At 42.0% G+C, this 18,275-nt stretch overlaps 1 protein-coding gene across 1 annotated transcript; it reads right to left on the minus strand.

The window, feature by feature from the left end:
* Positions 1-319: 319 nt before the first annotated feature.
* LOC116981984 (glucose-6-phosphatase-like) lies at positions 320-10,439 on the minus strand. Its single transcript, XM_033035245.1, has 5 exons — positions 10,160-10,439; positions 6,912-7,021; positions 6,704-6,809; positions 4,073-4,188; positions 320-1,608 (listed from the first exon to the last, which is right to left on the minus strand). Exons 1-5 carry the CDS (start codon positions 10,387-10,389, stop codon positions 1,097-1,099), a joined length of 1,074 nt encoding a protein of 357 aa, XP_032891136.1. The 5' UTR covers positions 10,390-10,439; the 3' UTR covers positions 320-1,096.
* Between the last annotated feature and the right edge of the window lie 7,836 nt (positions 10,440-18,275).

Consider the following 18,275-nt stretch of genomic DNA (forward strand, 5'->3'; position numbering starts at 1 on the left):
CCCTTCCCATTCCCATTCCGACCTTTCTGTCCTGGGCCTCCTCCACTGTGAGGCCACACACAAATTGGAGGAAAAGCACCTCATATTTCACTTGGGCAGCAGTATGAACATTGATTTCTCAAATTTCAAGTAACCCTTGCATTGCCTCTCCCCACCCTCTCCTACCCTCGTCATCCTACTAGATCCACTGTTCACATGCCTGTATTCTTTCATTATCACCTCTTCCCCAGCCAACAATAGGCCATTATGGGCTACACCCTTCCTTGGTCATCTGTTGCTGGCCCTGATTTGTTCTGGCCTTGTTCCCTAGTTCTTCTCCCCCCCCCCCCCTCTCTCTACTTTCAGAAGGGGGTTCTGACCCAAAACGTCACCCATCCTTTTTCTCCAGAGATGCTGCCCAACCCGCTGAGTTTCTCCAGCATCTTTTTGTCTATCTACAGAGAACAATGAGCCTCTGACTGGTCTTCTGTCATGTGATAGCCCGTTGATCAATGTGCAGGTATGGGCCGCATGTTCCATCACTGACTGTCGTTCTTGCCTCAGAGACCATCAGTGAGAAGCTAGAGGTCTGACCCAGGTAACTCAGACCAAAGCTTCATAACATTGACTCCAGAGAGTGACGGACTGTCTGCAACGCACTATGCCCGCAGATTCCCGCTGGGTCATCCCGAGAGGTTCAACATTCCCTTTAAACAAATAGGCTCATTGACCGAGGGCCCAGGAAATGCAAACACGAGTGTACAAAACGTAATCATTCACTCTCTCACTCCCACCACTCAGTGATGTGCAGGGTGTCAATATGATTTGGACAATATGTAAATCAACACAAGGGCCAGATTACAAAAACAGTTTGCTATTTGAAATGCTGTAAATTCTAATGTTGTAAATTCATTCTCAGCACTCCTCCAGTGCATGGGTTTTTTTCAGATCTTCTAGTTAAATTTCATGTTTATTCTGTTCAGTGCAACCCTGCTGCCCTTGTGCCACGACAAGTTGAGTTTAAATTCTGTCTCAAAGTGCAACTAGCCAAAGTCATGCTGATTTGATTCGGCTTGTGGTTTCTGTATTAATGGGCAAATATTTAAGATGCTGATGCTTAGAGCACTTTTTTCTCCTGTTTGTTCATAACCTGCGACACAGAGAACGGAATGATCGCCACCGCTGCCAGAGGCACGGCGGCACTTTTGCAGAAGGAGAGGAAATAAAACAGGAATTCCCTCTGCGTCGGGGGCTTCACCGAGTCGAACAGGTGCAGGACGATCAAGGAGGCCACAATGCAACTTATTCTGAAGCTGAACTGCTGGCCTCTCTTTCCTTTGCAGCTCTCCGCATAAATGGGTGAGTTCAGAGCTAATCCCAGTCCGAACAAAGCTCCCATGTTCCTGACCAGCCCGGCGAAGGGGGTGGTGTCAATGTGGACCCAATCAGCCCGGGCGCACCATCTCTGGGCTTTCTCCAGTGACCACATCAGGTCGATGCCCAGCACTTTCAACAGCAGGTAGAAGCCCAGAGCGAAGGAGAAGAGGAAGAGGGTGATCTGAAGATACCTCTTGAAGCTTGCGTTGTAGATTGCATTAATCCGGCCAAACACCTCCGCCACAACCATCCCTGAACACGAAACAGGTGAAAAGTTACAGTAGCACTGATACAGCAAAGACTAAAAAGCAACTGTGAAGTTTTATCACTGAACATTATAATATTTACATGGAAACTTCTATTTGTATTTGGAGCTTGGGAGGCTGAGGGGCGAACTTGTAGAGGGCCATGAGTGGCATGGATCAATGTGACCATATTCACAGTCTATTTTCCATGGTAGACGACTCTAAAACTAGGAGCAAATGAGACGGGTGAGATTTAAGAGGGACTTCAGGTACAATGCTTGCACTCAGTATGTAGTCCATTCTTGAATGAGCTGTCAAACAAAGCTATAGAAGCGGATACAATTACAACTTTTGAAAAACATTTCCACAGATGTATGGAATAGAAGGATTGAGAGGGATCTGAGCCAAATGCAGGCAAAAGGACCAAGCCCAGTTTGCTAACTTGCTCGGCATGGACAAGTTGGGCCGAAGGGCCTGTTTCTATGACTCTAAAGTGACTGATAATGAAATATGCAATAGGGATTGAAATACTGGATGGGCTTTGGTGAATCTATTTGCTCTCTCTCACATTTATAAATAATCGTATCCTAGTTACTTCCTTTTAACATCAGTCAACGTGATCTGAAATGAAGACGTAAAAACGTCAGATGTTGTAAATCTGAAATTAAAATGAAAAATGTTGGAAATATTCAGCAGGTCAGGAAATAGAAACAGTCAACATTTCAGTTCTAAGTCCTTTCATCAGAGGACTTAGAAATGAAGGGACAGAGAGAAAAGTAGTTTGTTTTCAATAGCAGAGAAGGTGCGCATGGGAATGGGTGGGAAAGCGACACGGTGGAGTAGCGCCTTACAGCACCAGAGACACGGGTTTGATCCTGAATACGGGTGCTGTCTGTACGGAGTTTGTACGTTCTCCCCATGACCTGCGTCAGTTTTCTCCGGGTGCTCTGGTTTCCTCCGACACTCCAAAGACATACAGGTTTGTAGGTTAATTGGCTTTGATATAATTGTAAATTGTCTTTAGTGTGTGTAGGATAGTGTTAGTGTGTGGGAATCGTTGGGAGACTGGCGGGATGGTCGGGGGCTCCAGGCATCTTATGCCGCGTGGGGTCTCTGACTCAGAAAAAAGACGAAGAGATAAAGGAAGCAATACCCTATGCACTGGACCAAGGCTGTGGATTAATCCTTAGAGCAAGCAGGAATATATTCATACAGCTTCATGAAAACTTTGTGAAATCTTAATGCTCAAACTCATGCCATTCTGTCAGCAATTCCTCCAAAAACCTGAACTTCTCTTGTTATTGGAATGGGATGTTGTACACTTGTATATAAAACAAATTCCATCCCCAAAAAGTGTTTGATGATTATGTGATAAATAGTTGAAGGGGATATTTTGGCTTCTCTAACCAGAACACTCAAAAGAAGCATAATTAACCTAAGAATATAAGCTCTTGTCAATACAGATGCTGCTCCAATACCATGTAATTATAGCAAGCACATCACACACTGTCTTCAAGCACAGCTTCCAAATAGTGCTACTTTGCTAATTGCATGGTGAAAGGCTGTGAAACTATTAGAGACTTACTGTGGGTGTGATAATATTTCAGACTTAATTTCCTAATTGTAAAAAGTGAAGTGATTTCAATTACTTACTTGCAATGGGAGCTAAAATAACTTATCAAAATGCTTAGGTGCTAAATCTCTCATCACCAGGCAATAATTAATACAAATTCCATAACACAATGTGCTGAGGGAACTCAGTGGGTCAGACAGCGTCTGTAGATGGAATGGACAGGCAACGTTTTAGGGACAGGACGTTTCTTCAGACTAATGGAGTCAGGAGGGGGAGAAAGCTGGAAAAGAGAAATAGTGGTGGGGCAAAGAAAACAAAAGTGTGTCAGAGAAGGTGAGAAGAGGAAGAGTGAAATGAAAAGCAGGGGAGAGGGATACATTACAGGGGGACGGGGAGGGAAAAGTGGGGGGATAAAAGGGAAATAAAGGATACAGGGATGGGAGATGATCGTATGATTGAGGAGAAAGGAATAGGGTGACCAGGGTGGTGGGAGATTGTGGGAGATACGGTAATAGTAATTTTATATTTACAAAGTTGGAAAATGTGATTTGGGCTGTTCTCATGTGAGATACTAGGACACAATGCTGTATCTCTTCTACTTTCACAGTATTTTTTCATTACAATAATTCAGAAGAAGTGGAGCGCAGATCAGATTGCCAACCCATGCTATAACGCTACAACGCAGTAACACTGTATTCAGCACTCTGGTATTTGTCCCTTTGCATTACCTGGTATACCTGCGTATGGCTTGCTTGTACTTGTGTGCAGTATGATCTGATTTAAGTGGATAGCACGCAAAAAGCCTTTCACCGCACCTCGGTACACTTGACAATAATAAAGCAATAATGTTATGGGGTCACCCAGTGACCCAGGAAGCACTGCTGAATGTTCCACTCACCTGAGATGACTCCCATGAAGACCTGATGAGGGAAATGTGCAGCTACAAAGACCCTGGATGCACAAACACACACCTGGACCACCCAGAAGGCTCCCCACAGAAAGGCACGGAGACACCTGAAACAGTAATGGCAGTGATGAGAACATAAGGAAAAGACCACGTCAGCCCCTGAGTCTGTCCCAGCATCCATTGTGATAACGTGGACTCACTCCATGTCCCTCCCTGTTTCTCCTAGCTCTTGACTCCTTTCTAGATAAAAATAAGATTTTCAGGCTTGACTATACTTATTGACTCCATCTCTGCAATGAATTCCGATGATTCTCAACCCTCTGACAGAACAATTATCTTCTTTTCTCATTGCAAATGGAAAACCATTCTTCCCTAAGTCTACGCCTCCTTCTAGGTTCCTCCGAAATGGAAAGATCATCTCTGCATTTAACCTTTGAATTCTTGGGTGTCATGGTACACCAGTCATTAAACGTAGGCATGCAGGTGCAGCAGGCAGTGAAGAAAGCGAATGGTATGTTAGCATTCATAGCAAAAGGATTTGAGTATAGGAGCAGGGAGGTTCTACTGCAGTTGTACAGGGTCTTGGTGAGACCACACTTGGAGTATTGCGTACAGTGTTGTTCTCCTAATCTGAGGAAAGACATTCTTGCCATAGAAGGAGTACAGAGAAGGCTCACCAGACTGATTCCTGTGATGACAGGACTTTCATATGAAGAAAGACTGGATAGACTCGGCTTGTACTCGCTAGAATTTAAAAGATTGAGGGGGGTTCTTATAGAAACTTACAAAATTCTTCAGGGGTTGGACAGGCTAGATGCAGGAAGATTGTTCCCGATGTTGGGGAAGTCCAGAACAAGGGGTCACAGTTTAGGATAAGGGGGAAGTCTTTTTGGACCGAAATGAGAACATTTTTTTTCACACAGAGTGGTGAATCTGTGGAATTCTCTGCCACAGAAAGTAGTTGAGGCCAGTTCATTGGCTATATTTAAGAGGGAGTTAGATGTGGCCCTTGTGGCTAAAGGGATCAGGGAGCATGGAGAGAAGGCAGGTACAGGATACTGAGTTGGATGATCAGCCATGATCATATTGAATGGCGGTGTAGGCTCGAAGGGCCGAATGGCCTACTGCTGCACCTATTTTCTATGTTTCTATGTTTCTCTGAATCTTAAACTTCACCAAGATCACCTGAGCCCAACAGTTGGCAACATAACATGACAAATTAGAATTTAACGGGCTTACTTATGTCTAAATGGTCTAAGCAGTACCTGTAGCTCACACAGCAATTGATTATGGGTTGGGTAACAATCTTTAACCAGGAGTTGGCTACATTCTGATCAGGACTAGCTGTTTGTTCGATACATATTATTGTACAGAAACCAGGGGGAATTGAGTAGACAGGATCTTGTCAAGCCTTTCAATTACTATAACTGTTCACTTCCTTTAGTGGAGCCAGAGAACCATACAGCATGGAAGCAGGCCCTTTGGCCCACCTTCTACTTACTATCTCCTTTCGCTGCAAAGTAGGGAAGTAAGTGAAACTCGTTTGTTCAGTGAAGCAGCATTCAGTAAGTATTGAAAGCTACACGTTTTGTGCTCAGTTTATTCTTTCTGTAAAAAAATGTAACTGGGAATGTACAATGAGAGTGCTGTTAGTCTGCTCTTTTCCAAGTCAAGTCAAGTTTATCAAGTCAAGTCAAGTTTATTCGTCACATACACATACGAGATGTGCAGTGAAATGAAAGTGGCAATGCTCGCGGACTTTGTGCAAAAAGACAAACAAACAAACAACCAAACAAACTATAAACACAATCATAAACACACACATATTATTTTACATATTAAATATTGGAAGGAAAACCATTCAGTAAAGTTAGTCCCTGGTGAGATAGGAGTTTACAGTCCGAATGGCCTCTGGGAAGAAACTCCTTCTCAACCTCTCCGTTCTCACAGCATGGCAACAGAGGCGTTTGCCTGACCGTAGCAGCTGGAACAGTCCGTTGCAGGGGTGGAAGGGGTCTCCCATGATACCAGAGGTTGGCAATACTAGGTAGATATTGGAGATAAAGAGTAAAGTTGGAGGAGGAAGTCAATTTGCTTTCAAAAGTATTTTTCTTTCTCTTTCCCTATATTTAATGTTCTCTGATAATTATCTCAATTTTTTTGTTTGTGATTTACCAACGTTCACTGTCCCCTGTACTGACAGTTCCATAAATTCATCAGCCCCAGGTAAAGAAGTCAACTGCTTCTGCATCTCCACTCTACAGCTTGCATTTTCACTCCTGTCAAACCTATGATTAAGTCCAATTTATCCACGCTATGTAACGCCTTTACTACCTCATTAATTCCTGCCTTCTAATGGAAATATTCTCGACTTTGTAGCATAAGGACAACGTTTGTTCGATACATATTATTGTACAGAAACCAGAGGAAATTGAGTAGACAGGATCTTGTCAAGCCTTTCAATTACTATAACTGTTCACTTCCTTTAGTGGAGCCAGAGAACCATACAGCATGGAAGCAGGCCCTTTGGCCCACCTTCTACTTACTATCTCCTTTCCCTGCAAAGTAGGGAAGTATGTCTGTCGGCATTGAAAGATTCAGCGTTCAGTGTTAGAGACTCACCAGCTTTGTTTGCAGTGTTGCTTCTTCTGAAAGATGCTGGTCACTATTGCAGTCACCATCACATAGCAAACCCCCGCTGAGCCCGTGGTGTGGCCGGAGGGACTCCCTGAAACGGACAGAGTTGGAATCAATCTACACTTTACAGAGAATGCAATAGAAAGATTAATATTTGGCCTGTTAAAATCCGCAGTTTCAGTCATGTTAGTACCTGGCCCAGTTTCACAGGTGATGGAATACTGCTCCAACACTGGAACCGATACATTGCCGTAGTAGGAAGTTTCATGAACCCACCAGTAAGGTCTCTGGCCAAATAATATCCTGCAACAGAAGAGGGAATGAAACACGTTGGAAAAGGTAGATGCACCTGGATTTTCGATCATTCTGGATTTTACTCGAAATCTTTGTAAACCGATGCAAAACATTTTAGAAGTTAACAGCATCAGACATTTGCTAAACATTTACACTGGGGAATCTCAAAAGCAGGGATAAGAATTGCTATTTAAAAGCACATTGAACAACAAGCTGACCTTAGTTGTTGGGAACCGTAATAAAACTTAGAAGCCAAGAACTCTGTGTTGACCAAGCTCTGATTGTAGTGAGATTATTTTGGAATGTTGCATTAGTCATTGAGTTAATCACTGATCCCGACTAATTCACCATGAAACATATTTTGTCACGAAATACATCCATATCTTGCATGTAACAGAATATATTTCTAAATAAATACTAACTGGATAAAGTTAAATGATCAGAAATATGGTATCAGACACCTGATAGTTTAGTTTCCTTTTATTTTTTATTTTATTTTAGCTTAGTTTATTGTCAGACTGTGACATTTCATTCCAATGATACAGGGTTAATTCAACCTCAACATCTTTTGATCCGACTGTGAATCTTTTGAGAGGGTTATGCCTTTGTTTTAGTTAAACATTGTTGACTTTGTTAACTACAGTGTCAGGGTCTGCCTCATTCAGCAGGACAGGCCACGTCTGTGGAAAGGGAAACAGATCTCAGCTTCCCACAGGTGTAGCCTGACCTGCTGAGTGTTTCCAGAATTTTCAGTTTTTATTTCAGATTTCCACCATCTGCAATGTTTTGATGTCCATAGCTCATCCACAGCAGTATATATTTTAGTTTAGTTTAGAGATACAGTGCGGAAACAGGCCCTTCGGCCCACCCAGTCCATGATGGCCAGCGATCCCTGCACATTAACACTATCATATACACACTAGGGATAATTTACAAGATTACCAAGCCAATTAGCCTACAAGTCTGTACATTCGTAGAGTGTGTGAGGAAACCGGAGCTCCCAGAGAAAACCCCTGCAGGTCACAAGGAGAACGTGCAAACTCCATATAGACAGCATCCGTAGTCAGGATCTAACCCGAGTCTCTGGTGCTGTAAGGCAGCAACTCAACCTCTACGCCATCGTGCCGCCCATTTGTCTTCGCAAAAGTTGATGAATTTGTAATATAACCTCCTTACGTCTAACCTAACCTAATAACATCTCACTCTATCTTTTCAAATATAAATATAGTTCACGAGTAGTAAAAATAAAACCGTTTAGGAAAATTCCCATACAGGTTAATCTTCACAGCCGTGACCTAATTCCTCTAATATTTGTTGCCCAGAGCATATTGATTTAAATTTAGAATCGGCACTAATCCAAGGGACATTATAATCTTTCTCGTCACTTTTTCAGTTTCCTTGCATATACGGTCTCATTAGAAGCAGATTATCCTGACTATAATAGCACCCAAACCAGTTTTTCATTATGCCTTAGGTATAAAAACGTGTTAAAAGAAAAGATAGCTAATCTGTGTAAGAAGAAACTGCAGATGCTGGTTTAAACCGAAGATAGACACAAAAAGCTGGAGTAACTCAGCGGGACAGGCAGCATCTCTGGAGAGAAGGAATGGGTGGCGTTTCGGGTGAGACCCTTCTTCATACAATCTGTTCTTCTGCAGAAAACATTTAAATATTTTGTAAGGTTCTCAATGCCACTTGTACGGACCAACCTTTGCATTGAGTGCAGCCTCCAGGTTTGTGAAAGCTCCCCTCCAGGTGAGGCAGTGAGCACAAACATAATGGAAAGGTCAGTGCAGGTAATATTTTATCAATTAAGTATGACAATACAAAGTTCTAATGCATGGTTGACTTAGCTCCACAAAGTCCAATGAGCAAATGTTCTGCTTGATGTGGTACTCAGATAGGAAAAATCTGGATTATTTCTGCTGGGTGCCATGGAAGCAAGGTCATGTTAGTATTGGACTTTATTCATTTCTGGAATGCAGGTGTTGTTGGCAAGGTCCACACGTCTTGCCCCTTCCTGAGAGGCTGCTGGGGAGCCACCTTCTGATGATGGCACTGCCACCCATTAACGAGTCCCAGCCTTTTATCATACCCGCAATTATGAAGGTTATCCACAATAACTTTCCAAGTCAGGGTTGTGCCTGATTTGGAGGGGAACCTGCACGTGGTGGTGTGTCCAAGGTCTCTGCTGTCTTTGTCCTTCCAGGCAGAGCTCACATGTTTGGGAGGTAAAGTCTAAGGGAGTATCGGCATGGAGGTGGAAAAGGAGGCAAAAGGGGGTCAGGTAAGGAAAGAGGAGGGGTGAAATGTAAAGCCGGAGGGAGGAATATGAGTTAAACGGGAGAGGGGGGAAGGAAAAGAGAGGGAATACAAGGGAAGTAAGGGAATTGGTAATGGGAGATGAGCATGTGGAGGAAGGGAAAGGAGCAGGGTGACTGGGGGGTTGGGAGATGGTGGGAGAATTATACATTGAGTGAATGGGAGCCAGGGGAAAGGGAGAAGGATGGGCGGGGGGTATTTGAAATTGGAGAGTTCAATGTTTATACCATAGTACATAGAACATATTAAAGTACAGCACAGGAACAGGTCCGTTGATCCACAATATCAGTGCCAAACATAATACTAAGATAAACTAATGTCAACTGCCTGCACGTGGATCCATGTCTCTAAAATCCCATCATATCTGTAGCTTGTCTAAAAACTTCTTAAACACTACTATCAAATCTGCCTTCACTACCACCCTGGTAAGGTGCTCAAGGCACCCACCACCTTTGGTGATGAAACTTGCCCCACATATCTCCTTTAAACATTGCCCCTCTCACCTTTAAGCTATGCCCTCAAGTCTTTGACATTTCTACCCTGGGAAGAAGATTTCTGATTGTCCACTCAGAATTATTGTATACTTCTGTCTAGCCTCCGCTCAACTTTCGGTGTTCTGGAGAAAACAATCGATGTTTGTCCAATTTCTCCTTGTAACTAATACCCTCTAAGCCAGGCAGCATATTAGTAAACCTCTTCTGCACCCTTTCCAAAGCCCCCATTGAGTTGAATGCTATCCAAGCGGTATATGAGGTGCTGTTCTTCCAGTTTGCATGAGAACCATGTCAGGTTTACTGCCCGAACTCTCTTCCCCAATCAACTTACCATTTAATGATGAGGTTGAGCCAGTCCCCGATGACGGCCACCCAGATGAGTTTGACCCCCACCGCCTCACACAGGTGGAACCAGATGGGGAAGAAAACAAAGAAAGTGTTTCTCAGGTCGGCGGCGATGGAGATAAAGGTGAACCAGCTCTGGGAGTCCCTGTAGTTCAGCTGTAGATACTGCACCAGTTCCACCCCAGAGCTGTGGAGCAGGTCCATGCCAGCGTCCATTCTCTGGTGCGTCCTAGGTTACCTCCCCTCCACCTGTGTCCTGTGGATGTGTTATATACAGTAGCAGGCAGCAGCATAATGCGCAAACAGTGATCTTTGGACCCAGAGGCTAGACGCACAGAACCAATGGACAAAGCAAGCGCATGTCGGTTCTGACGCAAACATGTTTGGATAACTTTTGCTTGAAAAACACCTAAGTCATTGAATTTATTGATTGAGCTAATAAACAACCAGAGAGAAAGGACATCAGTGTTTTTAACATTATCACAATACATCATTTAATATTAGAAGTTGCGACAGGTATGTCTAATATTGTAATTTCTATAATAAAAATTATGATGTTTAATATGTGCTTTTATTTTCAAACAAAACTTTAACCCTTTAACAGCTATTTTTTTCATTAAAAGCAACCAGGTAAATAGGCACTTCCTCAGGAAGTGTTCAGTGTAGCATCCTGTAACAATCAGACTGAGAATATGTCACCACTATACAACATAGTGCAGGGAATTTCACAAGCAAACCATATATTGTTGATGTGTGCTGTTAATCTTAATAGCCAGATTATTAATTGTTAACCATTTCATTCAGTGTTTGCTGGAACTGACTCTTTGAAATAAAGTATACGACAGGCTTGTTGCTTGGCCAGCACTGTGTTCACCACTCTAAACATTCACTGCCTCTACCACTGATGCACTATGTACCGTGTATAAAATATAATGCGCCAACTCACTTCTGCTCCTTCAACAAATTCTCCCACCGAGGCACAGTTGTGCGGCTGGTAAAGACGCTGCCTCACACACAGTATCGGCGACCCGACTTCAGGTGCTGCCTGTGTGGAGTTTGCACGATCTACATGTGACCGAGCAGGTTTCCTCCAGGTGCTCCAGTTTCTTCTCACATCGTATAGACGTGTGGGTCGGTGGGTTAATTAGCTGCTCCAAATTGTCCCCAAATTGTGAGTGGTGGAGAATGTGATAGGAATGTGGGGGGGGAAATGGGATTAACACAGGATTAGTGTGAAGGGATGGTGGATGGTCGGCATGGACTGGGTGGGCCAGGGGGTCTGTTTCCGTGCTGGGTTTTTTTAAAGCCGGGAATTGGCTCATAAAGTGCATTAAGACCACCCACCCACCACCCCGTCCCTGCCTGCATGCATACACAACTCTGACTTAGTAGATTGCTATCCCTTCATCATTAGTGGTCAGAATCCTGCAATTCCCTCTCCAACATACCGCCTCTAGTAGGACCATAAGACCCAAGGACATGGGAGCTGGACTAGGCCATTCGGCCCATCGGGTCTAATCCGCCATTCGCCAACCACGCTGGACTGATATGGTTCAGGAAGACACATCACCACCAAGGGCAAGTGGTCATTGGCATTGTATGGAGACATAAGGAACTGCAGATGATGGAATCTTGAGAAAGCCACAAAGTGCTGGAGGAACTTATGGGGCCAGGCAGCTGCTTGTCTCACCACAGACACCCACACCCTGTGAATGAAGAGTAGAGAATATTTGAGAGAAGACTGTCGGCTTTCTGCCGAAAGAAAGGAATATGAGCTTCTCTGAGACCAACCCAACACCTTGGACGAGACTGGTTGTTCCATCGGGTGTTACTCCTCCCCTCCCTTCCCCCCACCCTCCTTCTCCCCCACCAAAGGGCGCAGATAACTGGATTGTTTTTTTATGGCTGCCGGTAATGATACAAGTTTTACAATTCCAAATTTATTTAAAATAACCGAATATTGAGATTTGAGCAGTGTTGGGTTGAGATCTGGCTGCTTCTTTCTGGAATCCTGTGACATAACCACTAAGATACCAAACCATTGTGCCTAAAGAATTGCTAAGATAATAAGTGATTCAAATGCACAATATGTGCAGTAAAGACACGGCATAAGCAACCATAATGAATAGATATCAGACATTCATCTAGAGCAGTAATCTTTTAATATTTTTCAAGCCATGGGGAAATTTGCAAACTATTATTCTGCCTGCTCACACAGTAGTGTTTAATGATCATAGGCTTTGTTCCCACTTAACGACAGTCGTTTGAAACTCTCAGAGTATAATCAGTTCTTTTAAAATGCAATTCTCAGAAATTCACCAATCATTGCTAACTCACTGAGATTGCACAACCTTGCAGATAAAATGAATGAAAAACATTTTCTCAGTGAAAATGATTTGCCTTTACTCACTCCAGCTAAGCAGGGTGTTTTTTTAATGTGTCATGTTGCAAAAACGCTGTATTAAATAACAAATATATAATTTCCTCTGAAAATATATATCTTTTGTCAACAGGTATAAACATTAATCCTGAAGAGGCACATGTGCCCATGTTCTATTGTTCCCAAACCCAGCTTCTCTCTGTTCAGACAGCTTTTCAATCACTTATTTTCTTAGCAATTCTTTAGGCACATTGTTTTGGTACCTTAGAGGTTTTGTCACTGGATTCCAAAATGAAGCATTCAGATCTCAACCCAACACCGCTCAAACCTCAAAATCATTCCAAATACATTTGGAATGATAAAACTTGCATCATTACCGACAGACATAAAAACCACCGGCAGGAACTCAATCACACTGGGGTGGACCAGGATAAACCTGACCACAAGCTGCTCTGGAAGCCTTTGACAACTTTCAAACTCACATCCTCCGCTTTGCCATCTGTCAAAGCTTTTCAGAATTTCCAAATATATCTGAACGTGCAAAAATATTTAATGACATAGAACATAGAACAGTACATCACAAGAACAGGTCTATTGGACCGTAATATCTGTTCCTAACACGTTGCAAAGACCATCACTTATCTACCTGCACATAACCCATATCCCTCCATTTCCTACAGATCCATGCGCCTATTCAAAAGTCTTTAAAATGCTACTAATGTCTCTGCTTCAACCACCACCTCACCAGTGTATTCCAGGTCCTCACCACCCTCTGTATCAAATACTTAAACTTTGCACCTTAAAGTTTTACCCTCTAGTATTTGATATTCCATCCTGGGTAAAAGATTCTGTCTTTCGAGACTATCTATACCCCTCATCATTTTATTTCACAGAATTTTAATGATTATTAAAAATGAAATAATCAAAGATGGATACAATTATCACTTAAAAACATATAAGATCCACTGAACCTTTTAATTAAAATCCATAAATAAAACACAATTAATTAAGGAAGGCACTCAGTATATTCATCCTGAGCTTCCCTGCAGCTTACACAGTTCCGGTTCAAATCAATGGCCTTGCAGATCTCCCACACTGGGATCAAGAGTGGATTTCCCATAGATACCGGCAGAAGGCAGCTGGAACGTTGCCTTTAAAACTAACCCAGTGCGCTTCGGATTTGACATGCATTGGGGGCTTCCAGAACTTTCCTGCACTCCTGTGGAGAAATGCCAGCAGTTCTGTATGGATCTGCTAGAACATTCTGCGGTTAGCCTTACATCACTTACACCTTCACTCTTCCCCCCTCTCCCATCGAGGCAAGAGGTACAGAAATGTGAAAATGCACACCTCCAGATTCAGGGGCAGTTTCTTCCCAGCTGTTATCAGGCAACTGAATCATCCTACCAATACCTGGAGAGCGGTCCTGAGCTACTATTTACCTCATTGGAGACCCTCAGACTTCTTTAATCGGACTTTACTGGACTATATCTTGCACTCAACGTTTATCCCGTATCTGTTCACTGTGGACTGCTCGATTGTAATCATGTATAGTCTTTCCACTGACTGGTTAGCACACAACAATAGTTTTTCACGGTATCTACACATGACAATAACCTAAACTATAAAACCTAAACTATTTTTTTCCTTTCAATTGTCCAACAATTAGTCTCAAATATTGAAAATGGTAAAGAATGGGATAAAGACCAGCATTTATACACTTTACCAGCTGATGAAATATGCACCTAGGCCTATAATTGCCATTTGTTTGCATTTGCTTTATTAGAACAGTTTACCTTCTAATTGACCAACGAAAATAAAAAGATCTGAGGATTTAAGTACAAATAATCTCAAACATAATTCAAGAGTCTGCAATCCTAAATATTGTTTCAAAAAACATTGTGGTCTGCCTGTTGCATTAACACCCATCAATTGGCTGCAGTCATTTCAGACTTTAGACGTGGAGCATGTAAATAGGCCCTTCAGCCCACTCAGTCTGCGCTGACCAGCGATCAGCCTGTATACTAGCACTATCCTACACACTAGGGACAATTAATAATTTTACCGAAGCCACTTGTGTCTTTGGACTGTGGGAAGAAAACGCATGTGGTCACAGGGAGAACATACAAACTCCATACAGACAGCACTCATAGTCAGGATCGAACCCGGGTCTCTGGCGCTGTCAGGCAGCAACTCTACCTCTGTGCCACTGTGCCGCCCCTTATACAATTGGGATTGGGCTTGTATTTTCTGTTGCAAAGTCATAAGTGGGGCTGTTTCCAATGCTTTTACATGTCAAACAATACTTATCTTACCAAGTAACTGACTAGTAGACATTAATGAAACCATTCGCTTTTTAATGTCACTTATTTAAAATTAGATTAGTGAAGTGGACATTTTTGAGAAAACATTCAGGTTAATGTACAAGTATATAAACATTTTGTTTTTATGCCAGGTAAGTAGTGATCAATTACCTATTCTGCTGGCAGACTCTGCCAGTACCTATAAGATGTTATAGTTGTGATTTTGAACAGAACTTTGAGCCAACAATTTTGGAAAACAAGCCAATGCAATTAGCACCCAGGTTGGCTGTAACTGCTAGCTTTATTGATTAATATTTATCAGATGTTTAATGCCACTTCTATTTGGATCCAGTGGTTCAATGAGTTAATCAAATAAATTTCATTGCATGCACAGGAACAAATGGAGCTAACAAAGATGACAGTGGGAAAATCTAGTACAAATCGTAAATCACACCGTTGGAACATTTCCCTCTACCTCACTTTTCGCTCATAAGAGTTTGCATTCCAGATTTATCAACCGTAAGATATTAACAGCAAGTTATTACGTAGCTCTTCCAGTATTCAACATATTAGAACATGCTGGCTGGATATGTTCAGATATGTTGAATGCAACATAGTACAAGCTCAAGTTCAAGTGAGTTTATTGTCATGTGTCCCTGATAGGACAATGAAATTCTTGCTTTGCTTCAGCACACGGAACATAGTAGGCATTTACTACAAAACAGATCAATGTGTCCATATACTATAATATAAATATATACACACATGAATAAATAAAATGATAAAGTGCAAATAACAGATAATTGGTTATTAATAATCAAGGTTTTATCCGAGCCAGGTTTAATAGCCTGATGGCTGTGGGGAAGTAGCTATTCCTGAACCTGGTTGTTGCAGTCTTCAGGCTCCTGTACCTTCTACCTGAAGTTAGCAGGGGGATGAGTGTGTGGCCAGGATGTTGTGGGTCTTTGATGATACTGCCAGCCTTTTTGAGGCAGCGACTGCGATACATCGCAGATACTTAACATATACTCCTACAAATTCTTTCAGGAAAAAATCTTATGAAGTAATACTTCCAAATCAAACTAACTTTATCCCGACTTTACCCTTCAACTTCTATTTCCCTCAATATAGGTCTTCACTTGCATTGTAAAATATTCCCCCACTGAAACTTTCATCCAGGCGTTCATTACCTATTGACTTAACAGTTCTAATGCTTTACTGGTCAATCTCCTACCTTGCACATGGTGAACTTGAGGTTATCCGAAACTCTCCCGAACTAACAAATAAATAGCATACAGAGGTGCATCACCAGAGGGTTAAAAAGGAAAAAACTGGCATTGAAATTGGCATTGAGCCACAACAAAAGCAGGTGGGCAAAAACTATCAAAGAGTTTGGGTTAAAGAATCATCTTAAAGGAGGAAAGACAGAAATGACGAGAGGGTATGTGGGAGAAAAGTTATTCGCTTAAGGTCGTGACCACAAATGGTGGAGAATGTGAATTCAGGGATTGCTAAAGAAGCCAGTGTTGAAAACATATATGAAGAAATAAAAGAGCAATTGAGAAAGGTAACATTATGGAAATAGGTGAATGAGAATGTTTCTATTGGGAGTCAGTACAAGTCAGTGAGCAAAGAGCTGATGTGCAAAAGGCAAATGCTTTTAATTATAAAATGTTCTTCAAGATGTATTGCATTCAATATTTTGTATCAACATCATCTGAATCCTTTTTTGATTTCTCTCTTGGAATAAATCCATGATTGGTTGAACATGGTACATGCGGATCAAATTATATTGCAGATGTTGCATATCTCTCAGACGTGCTTACGGTAAAGGTTTGAAATAAAGCCTTAAGAAATCCCTTTCCAGCCTCTTAAAAATGATGTACGGAGAGAAATCTTCAATCGTCCAAAATTGCAAGATGGAGGTTAACAGGAAATCTTGACCAATGCAAGATCCTTTCTTTTCTGACTGGTCCGTTTTGGTTATATAATCGTGTTCCCGTTGTTCTTGTTGATATCTCAGTATTTATTTCAGTGACATATATGCAGTTAAAATATACCTTTTCACTAGTTTGTCTCTTGGGCCCAGGGCACTGATCACCAAGTCAAAGCCATGAGCCAGAGGCACTTGTTAAACATGAAAATCTGCATATTGAGGCCGGATTCTATTAAAAAATGGATTTAAAAGTTAACGATTCTTACCTGGCATGGAGTACAAGTATATCCCGACTCTCACAGAGGTTTTTGTCTGCAGTCAGGTGTGGAGATGGCAGGATTGTGCTTCAGGTGATGCCATTGCATTGCCCCGTATTCCATCACACTCCCTCTGCCCTGCAAAGTGATTGAAGAGTCAAACAAAAATGCACTATAAAGCAAAACACCTGGGTTTGTGCAGAACCTCTTGTTGGCCATCATCCAGGTCTCCCCTTGATCTGCCTAGAGTGGCTTTGGCATCAGACGCATCAACGTCAATGACAAGCAGGCATTGTTACTTGTCATTGATGTGCTAAGCACTGTGTACCCTTTCTGGAAAGGAAAGTAAAACGTGCAGTGAATCTTACGGTGAGGTGCTTCTGTATTACAACAATAATTTGGAATTTAATGTCATTTTATACGTTGAAGGTTGAATTAAAATTCAAGTTAAAAAAACAACACTTTTCAATCTCAGTTTTCTTTCTGTAAACAGTTGAGGTGATTTTCACAAGAGCTGGCCTTGTGAATCATCATCTACGTTTGGGTTTCTATGCCACTGGCTGCAATGACGCAGCCCGTATTGATAGAAGGGATGTTGACTCTGTTTTTTGGACTGGGGTTGTTCCCAGTTGCAATCATTTTCTGGCCATCAGCGATGATAACAACATTAGAACAACACCATTCCAGCACTGAGTGAAGTTTAGCCCAGTAACTGAGTGGGTTGAGATCGCCTTTGACGCGAGAGTTCACTAGGTTTACAGACACTGTTCCTAAAGTCAGATTGGTGAACTTTTTTTATGGCTACTATAATTATACACTCCACATGAATGGCACATAGAAAAATCAGCTATAAATGAATTTAGTCAAAGACTGATTCTTTCTAACAAAATAATGTTTTTTGAACCTGTTGATATTCATAGCTTGAAAGGATGCAAAGTACTAGAGTTACTCAGCAGGACAGGCAGCATCTCGAGAGAACACGGAGAGGTGACATTTCAAGTCGGAACCTTTCATCCTTTTTTGTAATCCAGCATCTGTAGTGCTACTTCCAAGATTTCTAGCTTTAATTTTCATACTAGAATTTGAAAGAAGTTCATTGAATGTGATCACGAAATGTTTGGATAACATATACCTCTACTGATGAAACGGCAAATGTAAAGTTACTGCAAGATGGCTATGAACTTGGACAATTTTAAACCATATACAGCAGAGAAAATGTGCCTTCA

This window comes from Amblyraja radiata, chromosome 16 (assembly GCF_010909765.2).
Source record: "Amblyraja radiata isolate CabotCenter1 chromosome 16, sAmbRad1.1.pri, whole genome shotgun sequence".
Lineage (NCBI taxonomy): Eukaryota > Metazoa > Chordata > Chondrichthyes > Rajiformes > Rajidae > Amblyraja > Amblyraja radiata.

Coding starts and splice junctions, on each gene's coding strand:
- LOC116981984 (XM_033035245.1), bottom strand. CDS start 10,389: ATGGACGCTGGCATGGACCTGCTCCACAGCTCTGGGGTGGAACTGGTG. Junction 6,810..6,911: donor CACCTGTGAAACTGGGCCAG/GTACTAACATGA, acceptor TGTCCGTTTCAG/GGAGTCCCTCCGGCCACACC. Junction 4,189..6,703: donor CAACACTGCAAACAAAGCTG/GTGAGTCTCTAA, acceptor TTACTGTTTCAG/GTGTCTCCGTGCCTTTCTGT.